The sequence below is a fragment of the Suncus etruscus genome, chromosome 5, assembly GCF_024139225.1.
Source record: "Suncus etruscus isolate mSunEtr1 chromosome 5, mSunEtr1.pri.cur, whole genome shotgun sequence".
Classification (NCBI taxonomy): Eukaryota; Metazoa; Chordata; class Mammalia; order Eulipotyphla; family Soricidae; genus Suncus; species Suncus etruscus.
Genome location: NC_064852.1, coordinates 143,590,867 through 143,607,432, shown reverse-complemented (window position 1 = coordinate 143,607,432; position 16,566 = coordinate 143,590,867). Strand labels below are relative to the sequence as shown.

The window sequence follows — 16,566 nt, the reverse complement described above, 5'->3', positions numbered from 1 at the left end:
TTTTCCCACTTGATATACAGCTTACAGAGCTCACAGCATTTACACAATATGTCTAACTTTTCCTAAAGAGTCTATCAATGAAGTATATAATGCATGGATTTATCTGATTTATTTTTAATTTATTTATAATTTTCCCCAATATCCTCAATGTAAGTACATTTTATTACTATAATGTAATAAACAATATTTCTTTCTACTTGTCAGCGAGATGATGTCCTTGGCACCTTTATCTTCTGTCTTCTTGTTCCTCTTGTAATTTTTGTTCCTATTTCCTGATTGGAAATCACTCTGCTTGGAACTATTTGTTACTAAGTTGTTCCTACCTCTCTGTCTTCGTATTATGTATGTTGTTAATTTAATCCACAGCATTCTAGAGACAAATTGTTTATATTTATATATAATTATATTAAAACAATTTAAAATTTAAAAATATTAAAACTCTGTGATGCAGAGTAAGTTCTGGGTTATCAATAGAGACTCACTCAAATTATAGTTACTTCCCAACTCATAATGATTATACTTAGATGCATTGACTTTATAATGACTGGAAAGTGATAAACATTCAGTTTGAACCATTTTGGGAAGAAATTCTACTATATGTTTGAAATTTGGCCTCTTTTCATTTTGGCATATGTAATGAAATATTATCTTTTTTGTTTGTTTAAAAAAAAGAAAAAAGACAAACAAAAAAAAGAAAAATGAAGATAAATCTTTTGAAATGATTGGATAAGTGCATCCCCAATTAAAAACATGCTGAATATTTCTCTAAAATATTGTTTTATCCTACTTCATCTCAGAGAATTTTATATTCTGAAGCAGAAGTTGCTATTGAGAACATCTTTCATATACTCACATACCCCTGCATGATATTTTTAAATGTTACATTTTTGTCACTTTATTTGGAATAAGTAATAAAACAGAAATAAAAGTTCAACAACCACTGTGAAACTGTGAATTGGGTATGAGTTCCTGTGTCAGCGTTCGTTCCTGTGTTAAAGAAGAGGAGTTAAATTCCCTATAGCTACATAATCATCTGAGAACATTTTAGAATGTGATTTAACTTAATTGAAAATATTTGGAATTAGTTCAAAATAATTATGATTGTGAATAAATGTACTCTTTGTCACCCTTATATGGATATTTTTTTCTGGGTCTGTCTAAGAATAGCATTATGTTTATTTCACTTTATACTTCCTTTAAATGTTTATAATTTAAAATATTTACATTTAAAAATGGTAAAATGCCCCTGGAGGCAGAGAAAACAGAAATAAGAATGGGTCAGTGTTCATATATAGCATTTAAAGGATAAAAATATATATTATTTGAAACTCTGGTATATATGCATAATGGAATTCTACTCAGTTCTAAGAAAAGATGAAATCATGCGATTTTTACTATGTGGATAGATTTGGAGCGTATCATGCTAACTGAAGTCAACCGGAAGGAAAGGGACAGATACAGACTCATGTCTCATGTGGATGAAAAAAATAACATAATAGGGAAATAACAAATGGCCAAAGGCAACAGAACCTAAACTTGATATATAGAATTGAGTTTACCCTGGTGTGTGGAAGGACAGGTGGACCCATACCCACTGGAATTATCCCAATGGAAGTATGATGTTGGTATGTGGTGTGCACAAAACCTAATCATTGGAGACACAATTATGCAGAGAATTTTAAGAGAAAAGTAGCAGCAGTTCAAAAAGATAAAGGCTATGTATGCCCATAAATTAACAATAGTACTGTGAATCTAAAGTAAAAAGGCAATTACATAACTTCAAGAAGCATAAACAAGAGAGGAACATTACCCCCACACAATCCTGGGCAGTTCACAACTGGGGAGGAAGAGGTATGGCTAAGAGTAGAATAGAACCTCAAGATCAGAAAGAAGTCTAGGCGTTTTAACAAATATAAAAGAATGGGGGTCGGGGCCCATCGGTCTCAGGTGATTGGTGGAGATAAAAAGAAACAAAAGACCAGAACACAGAACTAAATATCCAAGCCAAAGGCAACAACAGTCGAATCAAAAGATCCAGACTCTAAAAATCTAAACTTTAAATGGGCTTGTTAGATTGGCATCCTGAGGGGCAAAAAGTGGTGGTTGGGATACACTCTGAGAACATGGTGGAGGGAGGTTGACACTGGTAGTGGGATTGGGATTGACCCTGAAACCCAACTATGAGGGAATTTGTAAATCATAATAGTTTCAATAAAATAAAAATAATAAAATGAAAAAGAATGCTAGGAGGGAAAAGTTGGTATTGAAATATACAGGCAATCAAGATTGGAAGTTGAGTTATTAGCAGCTGTTATAGAAGAAAACAATGCAGAGGAAATGTCTAGATGTATTTTTTAAGATTTTATTCCATTTAAAAATTTTTATTTGAAGATGCTTTTAGTTTTAATGTCCTGGAGGGTTTTACCTATATGTTGTTCTATGTATCTTATGGTTTAGGGTCTGATATTGAATTTTTTCATCCATTTGGATTTAACCTTCATAATATGATGTTAGCTGGGAGTCTAAGTTCAATTTTTTGCAAGTGGCTAGCCAGTTGTACAAACACCACTTGTTGAAGAGGCTTTCTTTGCTCCATTTAAGATTTCTTGCTCCTTTATCAAAAAATTAGGTGATTGTATGTCTGGGGAGCATTCTTTGAGTATTCAAGCCTATTCCACTGATCTGAGGGCCTGTCTTTATTCCAATACCATGCTGTTTTGATAACTATTGCTTTGTAGTACAGTTTAAAGTTGGGGAAAGTAATTCCTCCCATATTCTTTTTCCCAATGATTGCTTTAGCTATTCTAGGGTGTTTATTGTTCCATATGCATTTCAAAAGTGCCTGATCCACTTCTTTGAAAAATTTCATGGGTATCTTTAGAGGGATCACATTAAGTCTGTACAATGCTTTGGGGAGTATTGCCATTTTAATGATGTTAATTCTGCCAATCCATGAGAAGGGTATGTGCTTCCAATTCCGTGTGTCCTCTCTTATTTCTTGGAGAAGAATTTTATAGTTTTCTTTGTATAGGTCCTTCACATTTTTAGTTAAGTTGATTCCAAGATATTTGAGTTTGTGTGGCACTATTGTGAATGGGGTTGTTTTCTTAATGTCCATTTATTCCTTATTACTATTGGTGTATAGAAAGGCCATTGATTTTTGTGTGTTAATTTTGTAGCCTGCCACCTTGCTATATGAGTCTATTGTTTCTAGGAGCTAGAAAGTCTCTATAAGTCTCTAGAAGTAGAGACTTTAGGGTTTTCTAAGTAGAGTATCATGTCATCTGCAAACAGCGAAAGCTTGACTTCTTTCTTTCCTATCTGGATTCCCTTGATATCTTTTTCTTGCCTAATCGCTACAGCAAGTACTTCCAGTGCTATGTTGAATAGGAGTGGTGAGAGAGGACATCCTTGTCTTGTGCCAGAATTTGGAGAAAAGGCTTTCAGTTTTTCTCCATTGAGGACAATATTTACCTCTGGCTGTGGTAGATGGCCTTAACTATATTGAGAAAGGTTCCTTCCATTCCCATCTTGCTGAGAATTTTGATCAAGAATGGATGTTGGACCTTATCAAATGCTTTCTCTGCATCTATTGATATGATAATGTGATTTCTATTTTTCTTGTTGTTGATGTTGTGTATTATGTTGATAGATTTACAGATATTAAACCAACCTTGCATTCCTGGGATGAAACCTACTTGATCGTAGTGGATGATCTTCTTAATGAGGCATTGAATCCTATTTGCCAGGATTTTGTTGAGGATCTTTGCATCTGTATTCATCAGTAATATTGGTCTGCAATTTTCTTTTTTTGATAGCATCTCTGTCTGGTTTAGGTATCAAGGTGATGTTGGCTTCATAAAAGCTATTTGGAAGTGTTCCTGTTTTTTCAATTTCATGAAAGAATCTTGTCAGGATTGGTAGAAGTCCCTCTTGAAAGGTTTGAAAGAATTCATTAGTAAATACATCTGGGCCTGGACTTTGTTTTTGGGCAGACATTTGATTACTGTCTTAATTTCCTCAATAGTAATGGGTGTGTTTAGATATGCTACATCCTCTTCATTCAACCATGGAAGATTATAAGAGTCCAAAAATTTATCCATTTCTTCCAGGTTTTCATTTTTAGTGGCATAGAGTTTCTCAAAGTAGTTTCTGATTACCCTTTGGATCTCTCATATCAGTAGTGATCTCTCCTTTTCATTCCTAATATGAGTTATCAAGTTTCTGTCTCTCTCTCTTTCTTTGTTAGTTTTGCCAGTGGTCTATCAATCTTATTTATTTTTTTTGAAGAACCAACTTCTGCTTTCTTTGATCTTTTGGATTGTTTTTTGGGTTTCCACGTCATTGATTTCTGCTCTCAGCTTTCTTATTTCCTTCTGTCTCCCTATTTTTGGGTCCTTTTGTTGAGTACTTTCTAATTCTATGAGCTACATTATTAAGCTATTCAGGTATGCCTCTTCTTCTTTCCTGATGTGTGCTTGCAAAGCTATAAATTTTCCTCTCAGTACTGCTTTTGCCGTGTCCCATAGGTTCTGATAGTTTGTGTCTCCATTGTCATTTGTTTCTTGGAAGGTTTTGATTTTCTCTTTGATTTCATCTTGGACCCACTGGTTATTCAGTATTAGGCTGTTTAACTTCCATGTATTAAAGTTTTTTTTCTGTGTCCCTTTGTAGTTCACATATAATTTCAGGGCCTTCTGGTCAGCGAAGGTAGCCTGCAAAATTTCTATCCTCTTGATATTATGGAGGTATGTTTTGTGTGCTAGCATGTAGTCTATCCTGGAGAATGTCCCATGTACATTAGAGAAGAAAGTGTATCCAGGCTTCTGGGGGTGGAGTGCCCTGTATATATCTACTAGGCCTCTTTATTTGAGATGTCATTCATTACAATAGTATTAATGAAACATTGTTCTAAAATATACGGAAGTTCTCACTTCCCTCCACAAATATTCCAAGGATCCTCACTACCATCTATGTGCCTGTTTTCTGCCTCTACCCCTGATAAGCTCAGTTTTGTAGATCAACTCTTCTATTCTCTTGTGTTTAGTTTCCCTATTAGGACTATTTTCAAGTTCAGAAGATCCTGGCCTGAACTAAAATTTCTCAAAACTGAGTTATTTAAGGTAACTGAACACTTATTTGTAAAGGTATAAAGTGTTTTTTATTTCTTTAAAAGAAAAAGCTCTCAATTATTATCTCTCCACCCAACTGTAATTACTGCTACAATTTTAACACGCCAGTATAGTGTTGAAATATTATGGTCTTTTTATGCTGTCATTAATCTCAGATAATATGAAATCATAGTGTTTCAAAATTTAAAGCCTTTCACACATTTGTTATGTATTCTGCTTTCTCAATATCTCTGTAAAGTAAGTGAAAATTTTTTGATTAGTTATATTTTCAGATCTAGAAATGAGAGCACAAATGAATGAGTTCATCAAGGTCTTATAGCTCTTAAATAGTCATTGCCACATGGTCTGGTTGAGTCCATGTTGTTATCTTGCATCTCACTGAGTATACAGGGATGGCAAATAAGTTTGACACAAAAAGCCAAAAATTTAAACTGTGAGATTCAGAGAGCCACACCACGCAGTGACCTGCCAAAACAGACAAAAACTCACAAAAGCATCTAATTTTAACAATAATATATTAAATGCATGTTGCATTTTGCCATTTTGAGTGAGGGTAAAAATCCTGCAGTGATGGTGAGGGTGTGCTGCATCCTCCACACTAAGAACTAACGGCCAGCTGTGACCCAACATGTGCCACAGGGGTCCCCAGGCTCACTGGCCCGTGCATTTGTTTCCGAGGAATGGGAGACGGGAGGACTCAGCCTGTGAGCAGGACTAGCGCTCGGTGATCTCTCCTCAGAGGTCCCTCCTCAGAAGCAGCAGAACAAAATCCAAACTTGGCAAAGAGCCACAGTATACATAAATGATGATAAGAGGCAAAGAGCCACGTTCATTTTGGCCAGGAGCTCGAGAGCTGCGTGTTCGCCACCCCTGCTGAATATAGAAGCTTATTTTGTTCTTAGGTGATCTTTGGGTATTAACTTCATCGCGTTATTCCATTACCCATGCATTACTATTTCTTAAAATTGAATTATAAAATTCCGTTGTGCATCTATTCCAGATATTTTTGAAGGGGGGCAAAGTGAATTAAAAATCTTTCACAATCTTTCACAGTAATATTTAAGGTACATAGTAGTAATGAATGAGGGGTATTTCCACCACCAGTGTTGTCCTCCTTCCACTCCTGTTCCCAACATGTATCCCTCTTCCCCTTTCTCTACCACCCGTAATGCTAGTGCAGCTGTTCTCCCAATGTATAGCTTGATGTAGATTGGGTATCATTTTTCTATTTTTTTTTATTTTTATTTTTGGTTTTTGGGCCACACCCGGCATTGCTCACGGGTTACTCATGGCTTTCTGCTCAGAAATAGCTCCTGGCAGGCACGGGGGACCATATGGGACACCGGGATTTGAACCAATCACCTTTGGTCCTGGATCAGCTGCTTGCAAGGCAAATGCTGCTGCGCTATCTCTCCGGGCCTGGGTATCATTTTTTTATAATAGTTTTTATTTAAACACCTTGGTTAGAAACATGATTGTGGTTGGGTTTCAGCCATATAAAAGGACACCCCCCCATCACCAGTGCAACATTCCCACCAGCAATGTCCCAAATATTCCTCCTCCCCACCACACCCCACCTGTACTCGACAGGCTTTCTATTTCCCTCAACATTCTCATTGTTAGGATAGTTATAAATGTAGTTATTTCTCTTATTAAACTCATCACCCTCTGTGGTGAGCTTCATGAAGTGGGCTGTAACTTCCAGCCCTCCTCTCTTTTGTCTCTGAAAATTATTTCAAGAATGTCTTTCATTTTTCTTAAAACCCATTGGTGAGTCCATTCTGTGTCTTTCTCTTTCTCTCGGACTTACTTCACTCAGCATAATAGATTCCATGTACAACCATGTATAGGAAAATTTCATGACTTCATCTTTCCTGATGGCTGCATTATATTCCATTGTGTATATGTACCACAGTTTCTTTAGCCATTCATCTGTGGAAAGGCATCTTGGTTGTTTTCAAAGTCTTGCTGTGGTAAACCGTGCTGCAATAAATATAGGTGTAAGGAAAGGATTTTTGTTTTGTATTTTTGTGTTTCTGGGGTATATTCCTAGGAGTGGTATAGCTGGATCGTATGGGAGCTCAATTTCCAGTTTTTGGAGGAATCTTCATATCACTTTCCATAAAGGTTGAACTAGACGGCATTCCCACCAGCAGTTCCTTTCTCTCCACAACCCCACCAACACTGCTTGTTCTCATTTTTTGTGATGTGTGCCAATCTCTGTGGTGTTAGGTGGTACCTCATAGTTGTTTTGATTTGCAATCTCCCTGATGATTAGTGATGTGGAGCATTTTTTCATGTGCCTTTTGGCCATTTGTATTTCTTCTTTATCAAAGTGTCTGTCCATTTCTTCTCCCCATTTTTTGATGGAATTAGATAGCTTTTTTCTTGTAAACTTCTGTCAGTGCCTTGTATATTTTGGAGATTAGCCCCTTATCTGAGTACATTTATTCCCAATAAACTCTATACACAATTTCAGGGTTTGCTTTTTCTGACCTCCATTTCCCCTTCCTCTAAAGAAAAACAATTTGCAGAAATTTTAATTTAGACTTTGGATTCAAATTTGATTTGATTCTAATCTTGGCTTTAAAACTGCAATTTCTACCAAAGTACTTAATAGTATATAGACCTCATTTTTCTAACTTGAAAAAAATGGAGAATGCAATATGGGGGGATGAGCTTTGAAAATATCCTTATATGGGACCAGAGAGGCAGTACAGGTGAGACAGAGCACAGGTGAGGCACTCACATTGCTGTGGTCAACCTAGGTTCAATTGCTAGCAGAGGGTATGATTCCCCCAAGTTCTTCCAGAAATTATCCCTGAGCACAGAGCCAAGAGCAAACCTTGACCATCACCAGATAGACCCCCAAATCCCCAAAATAAAATAAAAGAATAATATACTGAAGTTTTCTAATATATAAAAAGTACTCAGTTTGGTTTATTACAGACATTCGAGGACCATTAACTTTTTTTATTAAAGATACTTTTCTTTTCAAACTGTTACATTATTTTATTTGACTATTAGGGTATTAATATTGTCTCCACTTCACAGATGAACTATGACAGGACATTTTTAGAGCCTGGCATAAGGTAAATAAAAATGAAATTAGATATTGGACTGTGGGTGTACCTATTTTAAACCCTGAGACCCACCCATTTTTGGGAGGGGTCATGGAAATGTTAGATAAGGCTTGAACCAAGGGAATTCGGCCCTTTTGGCTTTCGCCCCTTTTGGCTCTTTGCCCTTTCTGCGCTGCTGTGCGCTCTGGCTTCTGGGTTTCTGTGTTCTGGTCTTTGACCAGCATGGAACCCAAAGGGAAGATGGCTAACAGAAGATAAAATGTAGGGCTAGCTAAGAATGGCTGTGCTTGAAAGGTTAGGAAATAGGCCACACACACGTGGTGGCTAGGGCTTGAATAAAGTTGTTGCTTCCTGACGCCTGACTGTGAGTGAGTGATTTCACCTGGGCCTGGAACTCGCCGACTGCATGGAGGTTGCAGAGCCACGTGGATTGGGATGGCACGGAGAGAAATCCACCGCCATCCAGCCCCATCGTTAATTATTTAACACAACATTGGACCTCCTAATGTTTATTTCAGACATGTGTGATCACATTTTACATATTTAGCAACTTTGGTCTTGATCATGGTAGCTGGTTTCTGTTGGCAAAAAAACATTCCAATTCTAGTATACACTACCCTGTGACATTTTCTAGTCTCTCTCTCTCTCTCTCTCTCTCTCTCTCTCTCTCTCTCTCTCTCTCTCTCTCTCTCTCTCTCTCTCTCTCTCTCTCTCTCTCTCGCCTCAAATATTTCTTTAAAGGCCCCATGGATTTGCAAGCTGAAAATATTAGAAGTATTGATTCCTCTAATTCCCTAAGGGCACCCTCATCAGATGTCAGGGAGTGAAGAAATGCCCTTCTTTCTCCTCTGCAAAATCAATGCTGAATAATTGAAGGAATTGCTCATAGAGGAAGCCTGTAAACAACGTGTCTTATTTAGGGCTTTTCCTACTTTTTCGCACTCTGAGCTATACTCCTAAATCTCTTTATTTCTGGAAACGCAGACCAAATAAACTGCTTGCAGTTAGATCCTGATGCCGTACTGCATCTTAGAAAGTTAAAAAATGGCATGGGTGGGAGAGTACGTTGTCTTGTTTCCTTTTGAATTTGCACTGCATTTCTCTCTGTTTCTTCATAGGTCACCAAGATGCTGGCAGTGGTGGTAATTCTGTTCGCCCTTCTATGGATGCCCTACAGGACTCTAGTGGTTGTCAACTCCTTTCTCTCCAGTCCTTTTCAAGAAAATTGGTTCTTGCTCTTTTGCAGAATTTGCATTTATCTCAACAGTGCCATCAACCCGGTGATTTACAACCTCATGTCCCAGAAATTCCGTGCCGCCTTCAGAAAGCTCTGTCACTGCAAGCAGAAGCCAATGGAGAAGCCCGCTAACCACAGTGTGGCTCTCAATTACAGCGCCAACAAAGAGTCGGATCATTTCAGCACTGAGCTTGAGGACATCACTGTCACAGACACTTACTTGTCGGCCACGAAGGTGTCTTTTGATGACACTTGCTTGGCTTCCGAAGTAACCTTTAGCCAAAGTTGATTCACAACTTGGAAGCAAAAAAAAGTAAAAAACACAGAAAGTAAATGAGAGTCTGGAATTCTCAGCCCAAGAGTGAACAGTTTTTGCCAATGCACTAACAAATCCCAGTTCAAGACTCTTTAACCCCTGAGAAGGGTTCATAGATTTTTTTTTTTTAAAAGAGCTAACATCACTACAAACTAAAGTAGTTCTGGGAAATAGCTAGACAGTGGAAACTGAAAGCATTGCCGAAAGAAATGTACTGTACTTGGTGGTGGAGAGACTAAAGTTCAGATAAAATCGACTTAAATTCTGGATAATAATTTCATAAAATGAGACTTCTCAACCCTCAAAAATTATTGATGCACTTTGGTAATTTGAAAATATGCAAAATTTAGATGTTTATTTTTGAAAAGCATTGTTCTACTTTATGACACAAAGAAAAATAGTAAAAATAATTTATTTATTGAGTAAAATAAGGCTTTGGACAGGAAGGCACATTATATTAAAAATTTAAAAACAGAGGCTGGAGAGATGGCATGGAGATAGGGCATTTGCCTTGCATGCAGAAGATGGTGGTTTGAATTCCAGTATCCCTTATGGTCTCCCGAGCCAGGAGTGATTTCTGAGTGTAAAACCAGGAGTAATCCCGAGTGCTGCTGAGTGTGACCCAAAAAAACAAAAAACAAAATTCTGAGAAATTTTTAATATCTTAAAAAGTAGTTTTGGGCTGGAGTGATAGTACAGCAGGTAGGGTGTTTGCCTTGCGAGTGTTAGACCCAGGTTTGATCCCCAGCATTTCATATGGTCCCCCAAGCCCACCAGGAGTGATTTCTGAGCATAAAGCCAGGATTCACCCCTATGCACTGCCAGGTGTGACCTAAAAGCCAAGAATGTGATATCATTTAATTGATATATATATATATGTGTGTGTGTGTGTGTGTGTGTGTGTGTTTGAAATATATATAATTGAAATATATATATTTGGTATATATCAAATTTCAAAATAGCCCAAACTGCAATTTGGAAAGACTTATTTGGGGGTGGAGGTTGGGACACATTGGAGGTGCTCAGGGTTTACTACTGGCTCTGTGCTCAGAAATCACTCCTGGCAGGTTTGGGGACCACATGGGATGTCAGGAATGCCCAAGTCTATCCTGGATCAGCTGCATGCAAGGCAAACGCCCTACCTCTGTTCTACCACTCTGGCCTTAAGAAAACATATATTTGAATTTTAGGTAAGTCCAGCTCCAAAATAATGGGTGAGACAGTCAAAATAATCAGATTAAGTGACTATAAAGACACAAATTAGCATAATATTTGTATTAAAAGTATAAATAAGACCAACAACTATTTAAAATAATGTTTTTTCTGAAACTTTTAAAGAAAAAATTCTTTATTTTATGCATTGTTGTATGTAACCTACTGAGCTGTGTCAAGTGAATCCTTCTAGCTGTTCCAAGCATAAAGTTGGAAATAGTTTCCAGACTTAGTTGCTATTTCAAAGTCAACCAAAATCTATTACATTCCATTTGAGGACTCCCCACTGAGAATTGTAGTCAATTGATTTTTAACTTGTCTACAATTGTCTTTTCTTCCTGTCTACTTGTCATCAATAGGCTCTTTTTTCAACGCTAGTTCTATTTTACTCATATATTCTAAGTCAAGGCAATTCAAAATTGTAACAACTTTATTTGCAACATTTTTGAATTAATTTCATCTCATTATCAGTCTCTCTCTAGAGATGACAGACCAACTCTTGCTGTCATTATGAACAAGTTTATGAATATAAATCTGCCCAACACATAGTATTGGGATTCTATGCTTCTTCTTATTTTTAATTAATATCTTTATTTAAACACCTTGATTACAAACATGATTGTGGTTGGGTTTCAGTCATGTAAAGAGTACACCCCCGCCTTCACCAGTGCAACATTCTCATCACCAGTGTCCCAAATCTCCCTCCTCCCCACCTTACCCCCCACCTGTAATCCAGACAGGTTTTCTACTTCCCTCATTCATTCACATTGTTATGATAGTTCTCAATGTAATTATTTCTCTAACTACACTCATCACTCTTTGTGGTGAGCTTCATGTAGTGAGCTGGAATTTCCAGCCCTCCTTTCTTTTGTCTCTGAAAACTATTGCAAGAATGTCTTTTATTTTTTCTTAAAACCCATAGATGAATGAGACTATTCTGTGTCTATGCTTCTTTTTGTTTTTGTTTGGTTTGTTTGGTTTGGTTTGGTTTTTCGGGCCACACCCGTTTGATGCTCAGGGGTTACTCCTGGCTAAGCACTCAGAAATTGCCCCTGACTTGGGGGGACCATATGGGACGCTGGGGGATCGAACCGCGGTGGCGATCTTTCCTTGGCTAGTGCTTGCAAGGCAGACACCTTACCTCTCTAGCGCCACCTCGCCGGCCCCAATCTATGCTTCTTTTTAAAAGAAGGGCGGACTTGGCTTTTGAGCCACAGCTCACAGTGCTCAGAGGTTAATCCTGGCTCTGCTCAGGGTCCACATGGGATGCTGAGGATTGAACCTTGATTAGGTCCAGATAGGCAAATGCTCTGGCTCCCGAAATTCTACTTTTTAATCCCTTTCAAGTGATGCTTCTACTGAGAATTGTTTAATCATACTCTACAATTATACAAACTATCCTTAACAATGATTGAGTAGTAGTTAATTTTTAAAGCCTTGATCAAAATATGCTGGATATTTTAATGGCCCTCATAGACTGGCATTTTCTTTCTTCAACCTATATCTGTATTTCATGGATTTCCTCTCCCCTCTAACCTGGAATATAATTGTTGAAACTTCGGGTTAAAAATGTTACTTGATGAGAACTCCACCATCCTAGAATATGCTTAGTGAAAACCATTCTCTTCTATGCCAGGGAAATATTTGGAATCCTGTTATTTTATTAACAATTTGAAAAAAAATGCAAGCAAGCATTTTTAGAAAATACCTTAAAAAGTCTATTCACATTACTTTAATTGGATTTTTATACTGGACTCAATATTAGTTTTAGCATCATGTATAGAGAGCACTAAAGTGACATACAAGCATATATACAATTGTACCAGCACCTGGAAAGGTGCATATAAATGCACACATACATGAATACATTGTTTTCACAAAAGGAATTGGATTATATTCCATTTTTCTCATTAGGGAAAGGAACTCATAGCATTGAACTCTTGCCATGTTATCAGGTATGTTGGTAAAGTATTTAATTTTATTCACCAGTTTAACTGCTGCTGTGAATCTCTGATAGAATATCAAGGATCAGTAATCATATAATTTTCCTAAACTGTATAAAATTAGAAAGAAATTGGACAAAATAGGTTTTTCTTTACTTTTTACTTTTTAAGCACTTAATATGCGCTTATTACACAATTCTGAAGCACTTCTTATTCTTTTAATTTTTATCTTTTGCATTTTAAAATGCATTTGTGGAGTTAAAACTGTATACCTAATAAATAAGAATAAATAAGCTTAAATAAGAATACACACACCTACATAGCAGACTGGTAGTAAGTGATGCTGAAAAAATTTCAACCAGTTTTACAGGTGCATAGAGCTAAATAAATTCTTCCCATCTTTGAAAATTGAAAATTTAATATGAGCTCAGCTTTTTTCATTTTAATTTTTAAATGTTATTTTCTAATAATCTGTTAGTTTTAGACCACATGGGAAATTCAAAAGAACACAGTTCATAGTGTTTCAATTCTAAAGCAAATGCCATTATGAAATTAAATGTTTCCATGCAACGTGCAGTAGGATTCTTACTTTACACAGGAGAGGCAAAACTTCCTTAAGTGTTCTTTATCAAACTACAATAACTCATAAAATATTCTCATGGAAAATGAATAATCAAAACAACATATCACCAAGTGGAAAAATAGAGAACTGAATTGAAAGTTACGGATGTAGTAAAGTAATATTATTAAGTAGATGCCTTAATCAAATTTCTTGAATTATTTTATTACATGCTATTTCATGACTTGCTGAATATCTTTGTTAAATCATGCACCTGAGGTAATTAACTGAGGTGCAGATAATTAGTAAAAGAAGCAAGTATGAATTTCCCCTTAAGACTTCTCAATCAGTATTATGAGTATGTTTCTAAAGTTTTATTCCAACACAAATCTTCTAAATCTTGAAAGGAATGAGAAAACTTCAAAGTATTTATTCTTAAACAGAAAAAGGGCACTGAATGATAAACCTTTACAATATTTTAAAACAAGAAATAAGGTCAAAGAAAATTATATCTGAGCAACATAGTGTAGCTCAGTCTTAAAAGCATATTTGAATTGATTTATTTTCAGAAAATGTATAGGAATAACGACAATATTAAAGGTTAGGTAAGATGATTTAGGTATGCTCTTTAAAAATAAGAGATACATCATTATAGACTATATTAAATTCAAGAATATTATAGAAGAGAAGAATGTTGATTACTTAGAAAGAAACATTTAAAAAACTTTACCCATTATTATTTGAATAAATATTACATTGAGTAATATCATTTCCTTTTAATTACAACTTGTTAAGGACTTAGATTTTTTGAGAATGGAGAAGTGAAAGTAAATATGAATGTCAGAGCATCTATATATTACTAGTTAGTCCCAACATCAAAAATGTTTTTGTTTCAGAATCATTTATTCCTCTAGGAAAGAGCAAAACATGAAAGTTTATTTTCTATTTACCCTTAGCAAATTGAATTGAAACCATAGTAATAACCAAACCCTTTTAAATTAAAGCCTTACTTAAAGCAAATTGTAATTAAAACCAAGATATGTTTGATAGAATATGTTTTTAAGATAATAAACATGAAGAATTCTGTAATAAAATTTCTGTAATAATAATGTTTCTTTTTTCCTCTTTTCTACACCTCAAATTTATATCCCTCAACAAATAAACATTTCCTATGAGGAAGCAATTTTCTTTGGCTTGATGCAAGACTAAACTTGAACATAAAATATCTAAGTCAGATAATACAATTCTTTCACTACATCACAAGAAAAATTATTGTGAAGAGTTTAATTTTTTATAAAGTCCCATATAAATTATGGAAAATCCTATGCTTCTAAAATTTCTTTTTAATTTTCTGGTAGAAGTCAAGTGTAGTAGTGAGATTTTTCAGTATAATTTTCCTTACAGAACTAAATAGAATTTTGGCATTCTATAGATTTTAGTTAAAATTATAAATAAATACTTCCTATGTGAAAAATGACTGTGGAATTTTTTAAGCCAGCAAAAGTATTTTTATTATTTTTAAGAAATAATTCAACAAGGAAAAAAATCTCAAGGTGTAGCTGATTGTCAATGGCTAAAATACAACTTAAGAATTTTACAAATGTTTTTAAGACATACTTGTTAATATTATAGTTGGAGGGCACTGGAGAGAAAATACATTAGGTAGGGCATTTGCTAACATTGTACATGTTCCCCTGAGTCCCACAAGGAGTGATTTCTGAGTGCAAAACAAGTGCAGCCCCCAAATAAAAACAAACAAAAGTTCTCATTGGAAATGCACTGAAATCACTTTAACATAATCATTATTTCCAAATATAACATTAATTTTATGGATTGTAACTGGAAATATCAACTACTTTATTTCTGAATTTTGTTTATTGCTTAGGAGAAAGAAAGGTCAAATAATTTTCTATACTATTTTGTTTATATGTTTTGGTCTATAAATATAAATCTGAAACCTCTCAGCAGAAAACTTAATTTATAATAGTTATACATTAAGAAATAGTACATTACTTAAGTGAAGGGCACACAATGGATGACACTGGTTTAAGGCAAATATGTATGATTTTAATTTTAATATTCAAGTAAGCCTTTATAAAATTATGTCTGTGGGTAGTTGTATGCATTGTAATTTGTCTTGTATCCTTTTCTTCTATACCAAACACATTTATGGTAAACTCGATATGAGATGATTGACAAATGGTTTAGGTATTACATCTAGAAAAATAAAAGAACTAAAGGAATAGTCTACTTGGGACAGCACATTGTGAAAACCACCAAATCTGGGCCCATCAAGAAAGCAAATGACAGCTTTATGGCCAATAGATAACAAATCCTCAAAATTATTGCTTGTATGACCTCATAAAAAAACAACAGGGTCAAGAATATTAGGGTCAAATAAAAGACCTTCAACTGGAGTAATGGAGATCAAAGCACCGTGAAAACTATAGAATATAAAAGTCTGGGATAAGCAATGTATTGAAGTAAAACTCTTCAATTTATTTGAACCCAAAGTCAACACTTATAAGTGATTATGTGTTCTTCACAAATAATGTAAATTTTGTGCAATTGACTTTGCTTTGACTTAAGAAAAAAGAGTATGAACTTTCCCAAGAATGGGATAAACCAAAAATTATAATTGTGAATTTTCATAAAATAAAAACAAATACAGAATAAAACTTGATCTGATTAGAATCTGAATTGAGAAACCAATGAGAGCAGTCTCTTTATTTGCAGAATGGCACTAGATGTTACCACAAAAAAAAATAAAATCAATAGTTTACTACCTAAAAATTGTGGAATATAAACCACTCCCACTTTTTTAATGAATTTCCTGTGAATGTATATTCAAATGCACTTTATTTGGTCAGGCCCCAAGAGCTTTTTGATGCTGTTTAATTTTCTTGCATACCTAATCTCAAGAATTAATGATAAGCTCTATAGGTTTTTTTTTTATAAACTGTTCTTCTGGCTTTATGAAAGGTCCTGCATTAAGACTACAGCAGTGGTCTTCAACTATGGTCCATAGACCAATGCTAGTCTACAGGTCTAGAAATATTGAAAATCACTGATCTATTGCTATGG

The 16,566-nt window shown here is 35.3% G+C and overlaps 2 protein-coding genes across 2 annotated transcripts in view; both read left to right on the top strand.

Annotated features, from left to right (window-relative positions):
• The window catches only part of TRHR (thyrotropin releasing hormone receptor), a 38,509-nt gene extending 28,755 nt beyond the window's left edge, over positions 1-9,754 (top strand). The window contains exon 2 of the mRNA XM_049773907.1: positions 9,334-9,754. Coding sequence (XP_049629864.1) covers positions 9,334-9,741 — 408 coding nt within the window. The 3' untranslated portion in view covers positions 9,742-9,754. The remainder of the gene's footprint in view (positions 1-9,333) is intronic.
• Positions 1-16,566, top strand: part of ENY2 (ENY2 transcription and export complex 2 subunit) — an 851,639-nt gene that overhangs the window by 663,365 nt on the left and 171,708 nt on the right. The window lies entirely within an intron of this gene.